Source organism: Nannospalax galili, unplaced genomic scaffold (assembly GCF_000622305.1).
Source record: "Nannospalax galili isolate Female #2095 unplaced genomic scaffold, S.galili_v1.0 scaffold429, whole genome shotgun sequence".
Taxonomy (NCBI): domain Eukaryota; kingdom Metazoa; phylum Chordata; class Mammalia; order Rodentia; family Spalacidae; genus Nannospalax; species Nannospalax galili.
This window is the reverse complement of record NW_008360330.1, coordinates 989,615-1,008,506: the sequence shown is the minus strand read 5'-3', so window position 1 is coordinate 1,008,506 and position 18,892 is coordinate 989,615. Positions and strand designations below refer to the sequence as shown.

The 18,892-nt window shown below is 36.7% G+C and overlaps 1 protein-coding gene across 5 annotated transcripts in view; it reads right to left on the bottom strand.

The window, feature by feature from the left end:
* The window catches only part of Rabgap1l (RAB GTPase activating protein 1 like), an 848,174-nt gene that overhangs the window by 306,209 nt on the left and 523,073 nt on the right, over nt 1–18,892 (bottom strand). For all 5 annotated transcript variants that reach the window (XM_008826096.2, XM_029560173.1, XM_017796360.2 and 2 more), the window contains exon 16: nt 479–604. In XM_008826096.2, the coding sequence (XP_008824318.1) occupies nt 479–604 (126 nt within the window). The remainder of the gene's footprint in view (nt 1–478; nt 605–18,892) is intronic.

The following is an 18,892-nucleotide window of genomic DNA, read 5'->3' as shown; positions in this document are numbered from 1 at the left end:
TCTCTCTCTCTCTGTGTGTGTGTGTGTGTGTGTGTGTGTATGTGTGTGTGCGTGTGTATGAGCATACATCCCTGGTTGGCCTAGAACTTGCTATGTAGATGAGGGCATTTATGCAATGAGAGAGTCACCTGCTTCTGCCTCCCAAGTCCTGGGATTAAAGACATGTGCTCAACCAAGAATAATTTTTATCTCACAATATCTTCACTAGCTAACTCAATATATCCTTATAATAAGACATATTAAAATTGAATATATGGAAATGAGACTGCTTTTTAAAAAAATTGTCAAATAATTAGGTACAAATAATACATTAATGATTCTGAATTTTTACCAGATAGTGGTAAAAAATTATTTATACTTTCAGTTGTATCCCATTAAACTCTTCTAACTAAAAATTGCTTATCAACTCATCAACTCAATTCAGGTTTTTTGATAACAACAAATCCTTGAGTCATAAAAGTTTCCGTTTTTTACTTACCTGCATTAGTTTCTCCAGCTGATGGAATTTGCAATGAAGATCTTCAAAATTGTTTTTGTAGAGGTCTCGCAAACCATATTTATACATGATTTTTACCAAAATGCAGAATGCTTGTTCCTCTGGCATCTACAAGAAAACACACACATACAACTGAATAAACGGCACTGTGCAAAATATCTAAAAATGCTGCTTCAAGTCATGCACAAAAAGGGCTGAAGACTGGTTGTGACTTCAGTCTTTATACTTGCCCCCTGGTCCCTTAATTAAAATCTCCTAACTACTTTATAATTTCTCCAGTGTTCTGCCAGTGTTTCTTCGTAAGAAAGATTTCAAATAATCTTTTATATAAAATAATTCAATTTCTTTTATTTTCCCATTTCCTACAAAAAAGAAACATCTATATCATATCTTTCTTTTCCTCTAAGACATTTATATTATTTATTTAATTTTATGTGCATGAGTGTATTGCATGAATGTATGTTAGCGTGCCCATGTCATACAATGCCTGTAGAGGCCAAAAAGGGCATCAGATCCCATGGAACTGGAATTACAGATGGCTGAGAGCCACCATGTGTGTGCTGGGAACTAATGTAGGTCCTCAGCCAGTGCTCTTAATCGCTAAGTCATCTCTCCAGGTCCTGTCTTTATTTATTTTTTTAAAATGAATATTCTAGAATTCACTTAATCAGTTTCCTACTAATGGATACTTGAGATATTATTTTTTTTAATCACCAACAACTACAATAAGCAGCTTTGTCTATGCATGATTGTTGACAGAGGGATGGGCTATAGGTAAGGTACACTCCCAAAAGCAAGATTAGTAGGGCAAAGAATAAATATGGTTTGTTTGTTTGTTTTTTTGTATCATGGTCTCATTATATAGCCCAGGATAGCCTTCAACTTTCAATCTTCCTGTCTCAGCCTCCTAAGTGCTAGAATCATAGGTATAAGTCATCACACTCTGGTCACATATTCAATTTTGATAAATAATATGAGACTGTTACTTCCAGAGTCTTCTTGACATTGCTATTTTTCTTTCAAAAAAAACTTTAGGAAAGGGTCTCATGAGTTTCTGTCAATATTTAAATAATCAATACATTAACCCTCTCAGAAACATTTTTCTACCAGAGAATAAGGTCTACAGTCAAAGGGCTAATTTTCTAAACTTTGGTAATGACAGAACTGAAACAATGTGGAGAAGGAATTCTGAAAATTACACCAAGCAGACAAAGGTGTACACAATGTCTAAGGGTTAATTATTATGTAAACATCTACTTTCAAAGTCTCAACCAGGACGAGGCAATAGCGCATATTTAATCCAAGCATTCAGGAGGCAGAAGCAGGCCCGACTCTGTGAGTTCCAGGCCAGCTGGGGCAACAGAGAGACCCTGTCTCAAGAAAACAAAACAAAAAAAGTCTCAACCCTGATCAGAGAAACTTCTTTTGCTGTAGATGGTAATTAACACAAAGACCAGATGGTAGGTTCCAACCTCCATCAGTGTAGTGGCTCTGATTTCAGCAGACTGCCAGAGAGTTCTGGCCTCCCTCTGGCCTCTGTCGGGCAGAGGGCCTGAGGACCCAGAGGACTGCCTGAGAGCCCATGGATCCTACCTCCATGTGGTCGTGAGCATTCCCTAATTGCACCATAACCATCCCCCTACTGGGGATATTGTGAGGCCCCTCCCAAGATCCAAGGGCAGATCTGGCTTTGATAGGTTAAGGCTGAGATCCTAGCAGACAGCCTGAGAGGGTGGGTTCCAAAATCCATCAGTGCAGCAGCTCTGATCTCAGAAGACCACCACAAAGTGCCCAGCTCTGGCCTCCCTCCCGCCTCCCTCTGAACTCCCTCTGGAAGAGGGCCTGAGGACTCAGGGGACTGCCTGAGAGCCCCAGATCCTGCCTCCACTGTGGTTTTAAGTTTCCCCTAATTGCACCAAACCCAATCTCCCTTCCTGGGATTTCCTGAGGCCCCATTCAAGGCCCCAGGGCAGATCTGACTTAGGAAGGCTAAGGTGGAGAGCAGACAACCTGAGAGGGTGGGTTTCAAACTCCATGGGTGTAGCAGTTCTGATCTCAGCAGACCTTCACAGAGTGCAAAGTTCTGACCTCCCTTCTGGCCTCCCTTCTGGCCTCCCTCTGGCACAGGGGCTGAGAACACAGAGGACTGCCTGAGAGCACCCAGACCCTGCCTCCCCTTGTTGAAGGAAGCCTGAGTGTACCTGACTGGAACCTGAATTGGGCTTCTAAGGGTACTCGGAATAGCTGATCTGAAGCCATCAGTTCCCTCCAAATCAAACCTGAAAGAACCTGAACCCTGTACCAATCAGCTTTACATAACCAATAAAGGATCTAGGCACCCCGATAATATAAACAGAAGCATACTTCAACTTAATTCTCATATCAGAATCATAAACAACAAAAGAAATTCACATGCCAAAATTACAACAAAAGAATAATAAAATGGAAACCCAAAACACTATGTCCCCACCAAACTCCATGAATCGTGTAGAAGAGTTTTACAAGGGGAACCCCCAAGAGATAACCCAGGACACAGAATTTAAAAGAACAATCATAAACATGATCAAGGAATTCAATGAATTTAAAAAAATACATGAACAAACAATCAAAGAACTAAAAGAAGATAGGGATAAACCTCTGAATGAATTCACAAAGAGATAGAAACATTGAAGAAAACTCAGGCAGAAATGAAGAAGGAAGTGCAAACCTCAATAAGCCAACTTGAAACAACAGGGAAAGCCTCACCACTAGAATAAATGAGATGGAAAACAGAATATCAACACAGGAGGATGAACGTGAAGAATTAGACCACTCAAGCAAAGATTATGTAAAGTCTAAAAAAAAAAAAAAAAAAAAAAAAAACCCACAGGAATGGCATATGCAAGATACGTGGGAAATCATGAAAAGACCAAATCTATGGATCATACAAAGGGAGGAAGGAGAAGAATTTCAGGTTAATGGTATTGACCAGATTTTAAACAGGATTGTAGAAAAGAATTTCCCAAAATAAGAAAAGACATCCCCATACAAATACAGGAAGCACACAGAACACCAAATAGGATCAGAAAAGAAACACCCCACTACATATGATAGTAAAAACACTGAATGTACAGAAGAGAGAATACTGAAAGCAGCAAAAGAAAAACAAGTCACATAAGAGGAAAGCCCATCAGAATTACACCTGACTTATCAATGCAAACTATGAAAGCCAGAAGAGGCTGGACCAAGGTATTTCCAATTTTATATGAAAGTCCAGAATACTTTACCCAGAAAAAATTATCTATCATAGTTGAAGGGAAAAAAAAAATCTTCCATGAGACAAATATCCTGAAAGAATACATGTGGACAAAACCAACCCTTCAAAGAATACTTGAAGCAATACAGAGAGCAGAGAAAGAAAAAAAACTATAACCCAGGGACAATGAAAGAAAATAAAAATAAAATCAAGGAAACACAAAATTAGACAGAGAACACAAACAGCAATCAAAATGACAACAACCAATATACATCTTTCAATAATCTTAAATAGCAATGCACTGAACGCACCAGTCAAAAGAGAGGTTAAGTGGATGGATTAAGAAACAAAATCCATCTCTTTGCTGTCTGCAAGAACCCCATTTCACCTTCAAGGGCAGGCACTACTTTAAGGTAAAAGAATGGAAAAGAATATTTCAAGCAAATGGCATTAAGAAACAGCCAGGGGCTGAAATTCTAATATAATACAAAATAGACTTCACAGTAAAACTAATAAGAAGAGATAAGGAGGGTCATTTCTTTCTGATCAAAGGAACAGATAACCAAGAAGATATTACAATCCTTAACATATAATGCACCAAACTCTGGTGCACCCAATTTCATAAAAACAACACAAGACTTTAAGATACAGATTAACCCCAACTCAGTAATAGTAGGGGACTTCAATATCCCACTGTCTCCATTAGACAGGTCAACTGGACAAAGAATAAATAGAGAGACATCTGAATTAAATGATACCATACATCAAATGGACCAAAGAGACATCTTTTGAATATTCTACCCAAGCACCAAAGAACACACTTTCTACTCAGCACCCCATGGAACGTTTTCAAAAATTGACCACATATTGGGCCACAAAACAAACCTCAATAAGTACTAAAAAACTGAAATACTTCCATGCATTCTATCAGAACACAATGCAATAAAGCGCAAAATCAACACTGGACAAAGCTCTAGTCACTGCACAAACTCGTGGCAACTAAAGAACACACTCCTAAACAATCAGAGGGTCAAAGGAGAAATTAACAAAGAAATAAAAGAATTCCTGGAACTCAATGAAAAGGACAATACAACACAACACATCCTTCGGGACACTTTAAAAGCAGTCCTAAGACAGAAGTTTATAACTCTAAGTGCCTACTTTAAAAAATTAGAAAGAGCTCAAATAAATGACATAACACTGCAACTCAAGACACTGGAAAGGCAAGAACAAATGAAACCCAAACTTAGCAAAACAGAAGAAATAACAAAAATCAGAGGACAAATTAAATAGAAACAAAGAAAACAATACAAAGAATAGGGATACCTCTTTAGAGGGAGGAATGTTAGAGTAGCCAAAAGCCACATAAAAATCAATCAATCAAAAAAAATTACACATATATGAATCAATGAATCTAAGAACTGGTTCTTTGAAAAGCTAAACAAGAAAGAAAGACCCTTAGGCCAGAAAACCAAAAGAAATAAAGAGCAAATCAAAATCAACAAAATCAGAGATGAAAGGGGAATCATCACAACAGTTATCCAAAAGATCCAAACCATCATAAGAGAATATTTTAAAAACCTATACACTACTAAGTTTGAAAGTCTAAAAGAAATGGATGGATGTCTGAAATCATGGGAACCTCCAAAGTTAAACCAAGGAGAGATCAACAGTTGAAACAGACCTATAACATATGAGGAAATTGAAACAGTAATACAAAGCCTACCAACTAAAAAAGGCCCACGACCAGATGTATTTACAGCAGAATTCTACCAGACATTTAAAGAAGACCTCCAACAAATACTACTTAAATTATTCAAAATGATAGAAACAGAGAGAGAACTCCCAAATTCCTTCTAGGAAGCCAGCATCACTCTAAAACCCAAACCGGGTACAGACACAACCAAAAAAGAGCACTATAGACCTATATCCTCAATAAACAGAGAAGCAAAAATTCTCAACAAAATACTTGAAAATGATATAAAGACACACATCAAAAAGATCATTCACCGTGATCAAGTAGGCTTTATTCCAGAGGTGATGGGATGGTTCAATATATGTAAGTCAACAATCATCATAAATCATATAAATGTACTAAAAGACAAGAGCCACATTGTCATCTCAATGGATGCAGAAAAGGCTTTTGATAAAATTCAGCATATATTTATGTTCAAAGTCCTAGAGGGAAGTGGACTAGAGGGAACATATCTCAACATAATTAAAGCTATATACAATAAACTCACAACCAACATTTTTCTAAATGGAGAAAAACTGGAAGCATTCCCATTAAAATCAGGAACCAGACAAGGATGTCCACTATCTCCACTCCTTTTCAACATAGTGCTTCAAACACATACTAGAGCAGTAAGACAGGAGAAGGAAATTAAAGGAGTACTAATTGGAAAAGAAGAGGACAATCACTTCTGGCAGAAGATATGATACTATACCTGAGAGAGCCCAGAAGTTCCACCAGAAAACTAATAGAACTGATCAACACTTTCAGCATAGTGGCAGGTTATAAAATCAATCTACAAAAATCAATAGCCTTTCTATATACCAATAACAAGCAACTGGAGAAAGAACAGAGGGAAATTCTCCCATTTACAGTTGCTTCAAAACTAATGAAGCATCTTGGAATAACTCTGACTAAAGATGCCAAAGATCTCTACAATGAAAACTTAACATCATTAAAGAAAGAGATTGAGGAAGACACCAGGAGATGGAAGGACCTCCCATGCTCATGGATTGGAAGAATTAATATTGTGAAAACAGCCATACTAGCAAAAGCAATATATAGATTCAATGCAATCCCAATCAAAATCCCTATGATATACTTCACAGAATTAGATAAAAACATCCTTAAATTTGTATGGAAGCACAAAAGACCCCGGATAGCAAAAGCAATCCTGAACACAAAGAGTAACTCTGGAGCAATTAGTACACCAGATCTCAAAGTATACTACAGAGCTACAGTCATAAAAATATCATGGTAATGGCACAAAAATACACACATATCATGGAACATCAATGAAAACCCAAACCTGAGTATGCATAATTTCAGCCACCTGATATTTGAGAAAGGTGCCAAGAACACACAATGGAGGAAACACAGCATCTTCAACAAATGGTGCTGGCAAAACTAGATCTCCACCTGTAGAAGAATGAAACTAGATCCTTATCTTTCACCTTGTACAAAAGTCAACTCCAAATGGATCAAAGACCTCAATGTGAAATTGAAACCCTGAAACTACTAGAAGAAAATACTGACAATAACTTACAAGATATAGATGTAGAAAGGATTTTCTAAATCGGACAGAAGTTGTTCAGGAATTAAGGTCAGCAAACAAGTGGGACCTCATAAAAATAAAAAGCTTCTGTACAGTAAAAGAAACAATTAAAAAAGTGAAGAAAAAAAAAACTGAAGAGAAAACCCACAGAATGGGAAAAAAATCTTCACCAGTGACACATCTAACGGAGGTTTAACATCCAGAATATATAAAGTACTCAAAAAACAAAGAATCGAGAAACCAAATGACCCAGTTAAAAGATGGGCTAAAGATCTAAACAGAAAGTTCTCAAAGGAAGAAATAAAGATGGCTAAGAAACATCTAAAATAGTATCCAACATCGTTAGTAATTAGGGAAATGCAAATTAAAACCACCCTAAGGTTTCACTTTACTCCAATCAAGACTGACTAGGATGAAGAGAACAAATGATACCAAATGTGGATGAGGATGTGGAGAAAGGGGAACACTCTTTTACTGTTGGTGGGATTGCAAACTCGTGCAACCCCTATGGAAAACAGCGTGGAGAACTCTTAAAAAACTAAAAATGAGCCTATCATATGACTTAGCTATATCACTCGTTGGCATATACCCAAAGGACTCATCCTATTGTAGAGACACTTATACAACCATGTTTGTTGCTGGTCTTTTCACAAGAGCTAAGAGATGGAAGCAACCAAGTGCCCCTCAACTGATGAATGGTTAACAAAAATGTGGTATATTTACACAATTGAGTTCTATTCAGCAGTAAAGAAAGATGAAATAATGAAATTTGCAGGTAAATGGCTGGATCTAGAAACTGTTATACTAAGTGAAGTAACAGACTCAAAAAAAAAAAAACACACACACACAACATATGTTCTCTCCATGTGTGGATTCTAGCATCAATTCCTTTTAAATTTCAGGTCCTTTTAATAAGATGATGCTATACAGCAGTCCCTTCTGCATGAAATAACTACTTCATCATGACTTCAGCTGAGCCTGATCACTAAACATTGCCACAATTGGGCATGTTGACAGTTGTGCTCATTCATTAAAAGAGGGCCAAGCAGGGTCACTGGACCCTCACTGGATTATCCAGCCACTCTTCCCAGGCAATTGTATGTAATTTGACCCTAATCACTCATGGTCTCCTGGATTTGGGGAGGGCTAAAGTATACAGTCTGGGGAAGGTTAGGAAGAGAAGGCATGACTCATGCTGGGTAAAGGTTTTCCAGTGTGCATACCCTCAGGTCATACATACACCTCAGCAACCCCTCAGTTACCTCGGTAAGTAAACTCAATAAATTCACTGGTTCCCCAATAAAACTTTAATCAAACATTGGCTTGACACTAGAACTTTAAAAGGGAATAAGCATTGCTTAGCATCCCCAGAAAAAGAATTCTCACAACACATGGAAAATTTATTTGTTAATGCTATTATGTTGCATAATTACTAAAAAAAAAAAAAAAAAGAAAAAGAAAAGAAAATGAGAATGTGAAAGATATCAAAAGGATAAGTTGGAGTGTGGTGGACCCACCTTTAATCTCAGGACTCCAGAGGCAGAGGAAGATGGATCTCTGTGAGTTCGAGGCCAGCCTGGTCTACACAGTGATTTCCAGGCCAGCTGGGGATACTGGGAGACCCTGTCTTAAAAAGAAGCCCCACCTCAAAAAAAGATGTTAAAAGGATATGGAGATATTTTCCAAAATAGAAAAAAATGAGAAAGCCTAAACAAGTGATGAAGGTCTATATATAAAGGATAAGACAAAAATAATATACACATAATCTTAAAATTTCTATGGTCATAGTTTAGTCAACTAGTTTAAGGAACAAAATATACATCTAGTCAAGGTTTATCTGAGAATATTTGGTGTTTTACCCAAGCTTTATCTAAATAGCATATAATAATTAAAAGTATCAGATTGGTGGAACTAACCTTACTGGATGTTTAACAGCCATAGTTTGAGCCTGTACTAATGTGGTCAGAGGGACTTAAAGGACAGTTTTTGCCCCTTGCCTTCCAAGGTCAACTAAGTTCCAGGGGACTATGGAACATCTCTCAAAATGTCCTGTAACTATGGTAAGTTACCTGTCCTCTTGTCCAGGGAGGTCATGGAGACACCACGAGATGGACTTGAACCAGTGTCCAGTCTACAAAGAGGAGGGTCAATTCAGAGGAAACATCTCATTCATGCTTCCAAGTGAAGCCAGGCATGGTTGAGCAGAACCTTTGACTTATCTTCACACAGATGGAACTGGTAAAAGAAAGAAACCAGGAGCTCCTCCCAAGCCCAGGTGACCCCTGAGGAACAGGTCCTCAAATGACCTTAAGTATAAAAATAAATTGATTTATTTGGGCCAACTGTATGGTCTTAAATACCCAGAAGGAAAGTATAATCAAAGAGTAAAGTCATCAATATATTTCTTTAAGAGTTCAAGGGATTACACTTCCCAGACATTAAGCTTAAGTCTATATAAAAAGTTATTTAGACAATTATTTCTCATTGATGATTTTGTTCCTAAGCAGAAAGTGCTGTTCAGATGGAAGACTTCAAATCTTGGTCTCCAATACTGTACTGCCCACCTGTAGCTAAGGGATACAACCAGCTATTGTTCTAAAATGATGGATAAATCTGTTTTCTCCTTCTATCTAGAAGCCTTTGAAAGGGAACTGACACTGATTCTAACCACTCCAACAACTATCAAAATACCTGAAAGCAATCCTGAATCCATCACTCTAGAGTTCAGCCTTGGGAGACAAATTAAAATGAGAAGGATCCCAATAGAGGGATACTTATGGAAGCCCTTGTCAAGAAATTCCAATGGACTCTCATATGAACATTTGAAAACTGCCGTTTTGACTTTTTTCTAGTTCCTTGTTTAGAACTTGTATTGCTAATTACTCTTACCTTTATTTCTCCTTCACAGCTCCTATTTATGATTCAAGGACTTTCTTTTCCCCTTAGAGATAAGAGTTATGCAATTTGGGAGTCTTTTAGATAGACCCACTGAAGAGGCACTCCAATTGCCTCATCCTGTGTCCCTGTTCAGCATGGAAGAAGCCAGAGTGGTCTGTGTCCTGATTCCCTATTGGTAATTTGGATAACCTCTTCAGAGGATGGTATGATAAGAATAGGAAGTAGGAATTGGCTAGGCAGTTAGGGTAAAAAGGCCCCAAAGAAAAGTAGCCAGTTTCTTGGCTAAAATTCACAATGTACTTGGGCCTCTTAGCAACATACTCTGTTCCATAGGCCAAAAATGTCAAAAATATTTGGGAGCTTTTATCTAATCCTTAAAAGATTTTAGGGTTACCTTTTCAGAGGGGGGAATGTTGGAGTAACCAAAAGCCCCTTTAAAAAATAAATAAATCAAAGAAGAAGAAAGATTAAAAGAAACAAACAAAAAACAAAAACACAGAGAGTGACAACTGGCCAAGGTGCAGAAAATAAGAGAATATAGATCCTCAGCCCTAAATGGGATATCTATTTCATACCCTTCCTCACAAGACTAAGGGATCATCATAGAAGAGGGGGCAGAAAACTGTAAGAGCCAGGGGTGGTGGATGACTACAATGAAGCAGTGTTTTCCAGACACAACAGGGCAGTTGCACATGTGAACCCATAGCAGTGGTTTTGACAGCATGCACAGACCTGACCAAGTTCAAATCAGACAAAATTCTAATATGAAGAGGGCAGGTGGGCACAATGTCCCACTCCTAGAGAAGGAGCAATTGACAATAGATAGCTGCTAGAAGGGGAAGAGTCAGTTTTCTTTAATAATGAGGCTCCCTGGAAGGTTGACCACACTCCAAGAGAAGATAGGTAGCATAAATTGAACTCAATGTGTTTAAAATATAAAAGATACAAAGTTGGGTGGATAGGGAAAAGGGTGTGTGATACTGAGAAGTGTTAGGGGAGGGGGTAAATATTATTAGAATACAACGTATAAATTTCTCAAACAACTAATGGAAATGAGGTAGAAAAAATGTTACCCTGGAAAATCTGAATTTGGGAAAGACCATTTGATTATTATTTCATATCCTGATTAGTTTAACTTCATGCCTGAATCAAAGAGAGTTTCATTTACCCATTTAGAAATATAATTGTTTAAGTTCCTACCCAAATCAGTCACTTATATTGCCTACTTATAAACTAGGAAAGATCTAAATTTAAATAAAATCTCCTACAATTAAGTATATTTCATTATCTTTTTGATTATCTAAACATTAGTTTATTTCATTTATATCCATGAGTTATCTAAAACCTTTTTATAAAGTCTGGCCACTGACCTTAGCAGTTCAAATTTGCAAGTGTTTTCAGTGCTGTTTAGCTGTTTAGAGTACAAGGGCACTGAATTTGCTCTTTCAGCACTATCATTCTTTCCTCAAGTGATGCTGATTTGTACCTTTATGGCCCATAGTGTTCTCCTAATAAAAAACTAATCCTCATTATTTTCCACTGAATCTCTTCTCAAGTGGCAATTTTAAAAAAGTTGCATCTAAAATAACTAAATTCAGCCTTAGAGAAACTAACTCAGTCTCTAAGAGATGACAATTAGCTGAATATTTTGCTACCTGGCAACTTATAAGGGAGATAATAAATGTTTACCTCCTTGAATGTGGTAAAACCACTGGAGCAAATAGATGGTTTAAATGCCTTGTGGCCTTCCTACAGAGTCATGGCACAGCTGAGACACAGACACTGTGGGAGGCACTGGGGGGCACAAATGGAATGGAATATACTTTCCCAAAGGATGAAGACATGGGAAACTCATTCGATAAAGATGGAAATCTTGGGAAATGTGAGGTTGGGTATGTTGATAGTATTACTACAGATCGAGAACAAGTAAAGGAGGAAAGAAGTAGGGGCCAGATCAGGATGACTCATTCAAAATAACTACAGGATAATAACAAGTAGACACAAATTTCTGTTTATTTTTAGGTAAGAAAATTAAATTCCATACCTGTATCTCCTCTGTGTTTTTTTCTTCCTCATGCAAAGAATATAAAATACCCAATTTTGAAAACAAAACTATTTAATAGTTTGATCTTCATGTATAAAAATTAAAACTTGTTGACTATTACTTGATACTTTCAGTCCATAATCTTAAAAAATATATGGCTACATATGGGGAGAGAGGTGGTATTTGAGTTAATATTCTTCCTGTATAAATTCAGCAATATAATCATGCTTTTAGGTTTTAGTCAATAAGCCACATGAAAAAAACCAACAATGTGCTCAGTCCAGCTGCAGTAGAATCAACATTATTTGTGAAGACTAGATATGAGCTATTATAGAATGTCAAATATTATCTCATCATAAGAAGACTAAAATGACTCCTATGAATATTTTTTAAATTTTTTTTAGAAGAAGCATTTCATTACAGCTTTAACATACTCAATAACAGTTTCCAGAGCAAAGACACATCTCTTTCAAAAGTGGTTATAAAATTTTTAGATTTGCTTTTGAATTAATACGGTTATACAATACTGAACTCAGTATAAGCCCTGTAAGCCATAAAATTGAATGAGTTTTTAAACTTTAAAAAAGATCTCCATTTTATTTTAAAATATACTTTAAAAGTCTGGTAACAAAATAAGTGAGAATTTAGTGAGAAATCTGTGTGGTCCTTTGGAAAGCAGAAACATAAATATTTCTACTTCAAAGATTAATTATATCTACTTAGCATGTCTATTTCAGTTTCCTGTGATATTTCTCCTTCTTTACTTAATACATTTATTATCATGAGCTGTAGAGATTGCTCAGTAGGTAGAGTGCTTGTCCTGTAAACATGAAGACCTGACATAAAGATCTAAGTATGGTGGTACACATCTATAATTCCAGCCCTACAGGGACAGTGTAGGCAGATCCCTGGAGCCAGATGAGCTAAGAGCTCAGTGAGAGAAAAAAATAACGTGGAGAGCAACGGAAAGACACTGATGTTGAACATTTACCTCCACATTCACTAATATACACATGTACCCCCACACACACAAATGCATATACACCTATGTGCCACAAATACAAAATGAAATAAATAAAATAAATGTATCCATTATCAGCAAACCCTTTCTTACATCCTGTGATGGTTTATATTGTCAACTTGAAGGGACAACCCAGATGACAAAGCTCTGGGAATGCCTGTGAGAGATCAGGTTAACGGAGATGGGCTGACCCACCACTGGCAGTGGTTCTAGTCCATGGTCTGGGGTTGTAGACTAAAAAGAAGAAGAAAGTAAGCTGAGCATTCATCACTCTGTTTCCTGAGTAGGGACTCCATGCGACCAGCCACTTCAAGCTCCTACCACCATGACTTTACCACCAGTATGGACTGGGACCTCTAACTGTGAACCTGAATAAACCCTTTCTCCTTTAAGTTGCTTTGGGTAGGGTAATTTATCATAGCAACAGAAAAATTAACTAATATACATTTATTATAGTTAGTGTGCTTTTACACTCTGAATCTTATTCATCATTCTCTGTCCACAGATCTGTATACAGGTCTTTAATAAATATCAAGTATTAAATATTTGTTTAGAATAACATTAATACAACTATAAGTATACTGGTCTTAAACAATGAAAGTCTGCTTCATAAATACAGGAGTCTATCAATAGCTTCCAAGGTAAAAGTCATGAAAGGGTAGACGAAAAATATTGGTATGAGAGCTAGAACCAAGAGGCAGCAAAGGCTGGGTTTGGTGGTGCACACCTTTGGTCTTAGCACTTGGCAGAGACAAAAGGATCAGGAGTTCAAGGTAACCCTCACCTCCTTACCCATATAGCTTGAGGGCTATATGAGACCCTATTTTTAAAGGGGGGGGGGCAACTAAATGCAATAACATTAGCATTTGAACTCCTGTGCTATTACCGCAAATGCAAAACAAAGAAACATATATTACCCATATTGTCCATTGACTATCAAGGATAGAAAATTAGCATTAAAGAAAGTCAATTAGTATCTAACACTTAATATGTGTCTGTTCTTTAAAACCTCACCTCACTATATACAATTTCCCCAAGAGTAACTACCTACTTCAAAACAAAAACATTAAAATGACTGTTTAATTCATTATCATGATAAATACTTAATTCAACAAGATAATCACTTATCACTGGTATGCAATTCATCTAAAGTAGAATGTAAATAAATGAGTGATATATTTTAAAATAAAATATAAAGATGTGGGAATATTTAATACCAAATTCTTATTTTTGCTGTATATTCTCAGAGAATCCATGTTATTTAATTGAGGCAATGAGGAAATGAAAACTAAAATCTTGTAATTTAAGATATCAAAATGTTCTCCATGTGTGTATGAAATACAAAGAAACCTCTGCTTACTATGTATACTCTAAGAACTACACATGATGTAATCACTGTTAGGTAAAAAATGCTGATAAGGATTTGCCATCAGTACTGCTGAAGACCATCACTGAAGGAGACCATCTCTAAGCCTCTCATTGTATATCTACAACAAATTGTAAAAGAAAGCAAATCTTTAAGACTCAAGAAATATATACCAAGATATTCTCTGGAAGCCAGGCATGGCACACACCTTTAATACCAGCACTCAGACGGCACAGGCAAGTGGATCTCTGTAAGATTGATGCCAGCCCAGTCTACACAGTAAGCTCCAGGCCAGCTGGGGCTACAAGAGAGACCCTAAAAAAAATGAAACCCAAACACACACACACACACACACACACACAAATGGCTATTCTGTGGAGAAAAACTGAATTTTGTTAATTAAAAATAATCTCCATATTTATGATAAAACTGTTTCCTATTCACCTCATTGTTTCACATCTTTTTGAAATGATCCAAGTTTTTCTCCAAAGGCAGTGAATACTTCACTGATTTTCTTCAACAATGATGGGTGCATTTTGAAAAGTCATAAGCTCATGAGTCTTCATTTTCTGTCTATGTACTGAAATGCAAATAGAATGAAAACTGCTGGCTGTTTACTCACTCTTTAAATCAAATAGATGCCAAAATGCATCTAAACTGAATGTCAGGCCATTAATTTCCTATGTGTTACCAATTTAAATTAGGAGGACCAGGGGCCAGAAGAAACTGGCTGTGTATATAATAACTTTTAGAAATAATAGCAGCAGTTACCATTATCAGACATATTTAGGACTCTACCAGATTTGCCCAAAATCTTATGAAATAGGCTTTTTTTTTTTTTTTTTTTTTTTTTTTTTTTTTTGTCTGTTTGAGCCAGGGTCTCCCTGTAGTCCCAGCTGTCCCGGAACTCACTACATAGACCAGGCTAGCCTTGAACTCACAGAGATCTGCCTGCCTCTGCCTCCTGAGTGCTGGGATTAAAGGTGTGCGCCACCACGCACGGCCCAATAGGCGTTATTTTTACATTTGAAACATAAGACTAGTGAAGTTCAGCTACATTAATTGATTTGCCAATAACTATAAATCTATTAAGGAAAGTCTGAATTTAGTATCATGACTGCTCTTTTTGTGACAGGTATAAAGTAATATTCTTTACACTCATAACATAAGGCACTTAATACTCATAATCACCCTAGAAAGATGATACTAACCCCATATTATAAATGATGAAAGTGAATCTCAGTTTAGGGATCCAGCCCAAGGTTACATTAACTTAAAAGGTGTTGGACAATAATTCAAACATGTAGTTGTTCTTTTTAACATCTTTTGAGGAATTCTGTTTTGAAAGGGCAGAGAAGCATTTGATAGTATCTACATAGAAGGATTAAGGAAGAAAAATTTAAAGATAACTAAGTATATATATGTATACTCATATCTATATTCACGTATGTATATGTATGTGTGTATATGGGAGAAGTTGGAAAATGGCCCAAATATCCTTTATGCCAGGGCTAACTCACAATAGGGAAACAAGTGTTTCTTTCTTTTGGACAAGAAAAGTATTTTGGAAGCTGTTCTAGTGTCATTTCTGTTGTTATGATAAAACACAATAGTAATAAGGGGAGAAGGCACTAATTCAACTTATAAGTCCAGGTTGCAGTCCATCACTGAGGGGAAGTCAAGGCAGGGACTCAAGAATCTAGTCATATCACATCCACAGTAAGGAGCAGAGAGAATGCATGCAGGCCTACTTGCTTACTTCTAGCTACCTTTTTACTCTCTTAGACTGTGCAAAACATCCTGCCTAGGGAATAGCATGCTACAGTGATGATAATATGTGGCTTCTGAACCTTTTTTCCAATAGGAAACTCATTCTGTTTTTAAGGAGGCCTGATCCAGCTCTATGTCAGCCAGACTTAGTGACTGTTTCAGTGATGGCAGGTGTTCCAAGGCAGGTCATTTGAAAGTCTCCAGGTGTAAAAAGACAGGGAGGGCTTGCAAAAGATAGTCCTTTTCATTGGAGTTTCGAAAGCGAAACCTAGCAGCCTCCCTTATGACCTACTCAATTAAAAAAGGCAAAAAAGACAGGAAGGGGAGAAAAAGGGATGGAAGGGGAGGGGAGGGAAGGGAGAAGAAAAACAAAACAAAACTCACCATATGAGCAGAACTACAAACAGCAGATTTCTGATGACAAAGTATCAACTATGGATTCCAACCATGTTAAAAATCATCTCTACCAGAGATTTCCCAGTTTTGAGTCAATAAAGAACCTCTTTGGACTATACCACCATGAGCTAAGGTAGCTGACTATTTCCTAAAAAGTATGTCACAAAGAGCTTTGCTTATTTTACATACATACAGAAATGAAGACATTTGGAAATTGAGGTCTTGTAATGTTAGACTTTGTGGAATCTTTATTTCAAGACAAGTAGTAGCTCTGCTTCTCATTTTTCTTTTTTTAAAGAGGATTCATTTATATTTTTATTATTTTATGTTTGTGTGTGTGTGCGCATTTGCCACGTGTTTGGGTGCCCATGGCGACCTGAAGAGGGTGTCAGATCCCTTGGAAATGCAGTTACAGAAGATTTGTGAGTTTTTCCCTACTGGGAACCGAATTCATATCATCTGGAAGACAAGCAAGTGCTCTTAACCTCTGAGCCATCTGTTCAGCTCTGTCTGTTTTTTCTTTCTTTCTTTCTTTCTTTCTTTCTTTCTTTCTTTCTTTCTTTCTTTCTTTCTTTCTTTCTTTCTTTCTTTCTTTCTTTCTTTCTTTCTTTCTTTCTTTCTTTCTTTCTTTCTTTCTTTCTTTCTTTCTTTCTTTCTTTCTTTCTTTCTTTCTTTCTTTCTTTCTTAATTTCTTTCTTTCTTTCTTTTTTTGGGCTTTTTGAGGCAGAGTCTCCCTGCAGTCCCACCTGGCTGGGAATTCACTCTGTAGACCAGGCTGGCCTATATCTCACAGAGATCCACATGCTGATGCCTCCCAAGTGCTGGGATCAAAGGCATGCACCACCACACCTGGCTCTGTTTTTCCTTTCTTAAAGCCATTGACTAAACCCATCTTTGGGGGAGGGAGATTCTATTAAAGGATTAATGATTAAAATTTTTATTTCACTCTTATCACAACACAGAAAAACATGCAAAACATAAAGGTACACTTTAGTAAATACTTATAAAGCAAAAATAAGTGATTATAAAGAACCCATGCAATTATCAGGTACTCTAGAAAAGAGAAAACTGAGGACTCCCTTAAAGATCCTTACAAAGGCCTTTTCAATAATGACCTTCCCTAGCTTCTACCAAGAGAATTCACTGTCCTGACCCTAATGACAACTATTTCATTGTACTATATACTTCTTTCCATCTATACAATAGTCTAGAGTTTAATTTTGCCTGTTATTGAACATTGTATAAGACTGAATCATACCAAATGTATTCTTTTTTCTTTCTTTTTTTTGACTGCATTTTTTTTTTTGGTCTTCTTGAGACAGGGTCTCCCTGTAGCTCCAGCTATCCTGGAACTCACTATGTAGAACACTTTGGCCTTGAACTCACAGAGATCTGCCTGCCTCTGCCTCCCGAGTGCTGGGATTAAAGGCGTGCACGACCACGAAATGTATTCTTATACCTTCTTTTATTTACTAAATCCGATGTTCACATGATTCATTCATATTAATTGATACAGTGTAAACATTCTTTTAATTACTGTAGCATCCCAGTATACAATATACCTCAAATATCCATTTTAATGTTTCATTATAACTTATTATTTGGAGTCTAATATTGGACATTTAAATTGTTTCAATGTTTTGACTATTATAAAACTGTGCTCTTAGGAAAATTCTATTCATGTATTTTAGTGTATATGTATAAAGTATTTGGTCAAGATACTAAAGTGCACCTGTGGGAGAAATTACTGGAGATATATGTATTCACCAAATAAAAGAGTTGCTTACCTATACTTTGTTTTCTTTTATTATTTTTATTTTATGTGTATGAGTGTATTGCCTACATGCATGTGAATGCACCCATGTCATTCAATGCTGCAGAGGTCAGAAGAGGGTTTCAGACTCCCTTGGAACTGGAGTTAAGGACGGTTCGTCACCGCCATGTGGGTTCTGGGAATTGAACCTGGGTCCTCTGCAAGAGCAGTCAGTGTTCTTAACTGCTGAGCCATCTCTCCAGCCCCTAGTGTTTGTTTTCTAAATCAACATTTTTAAATAATCTAGTTTTTTAATATTTTTAAAAAATTTTTTAGAAGAAGCATTTCATTACAGCTTTAACATACTCAATAACAGTTTCCAGAGCAAAGATACATCTCATTCAAAAGTGGCTCTAAAATTTTTAGGTTCGCTGTTGAACCTAATAACCACATACTTAGGAGAAGCATTTCATTACAACAGCATTGACATATCCAATAACAATTTCCAGAGCTAAGATGCATCTCTAAAAATTGGCTGTCAATTTTTAGGTTCACAGTGTTGAATTAATACAGTTATACAATATTGTACTCAGTATAAACCCTATAAGACATAAAATTGAATGAAG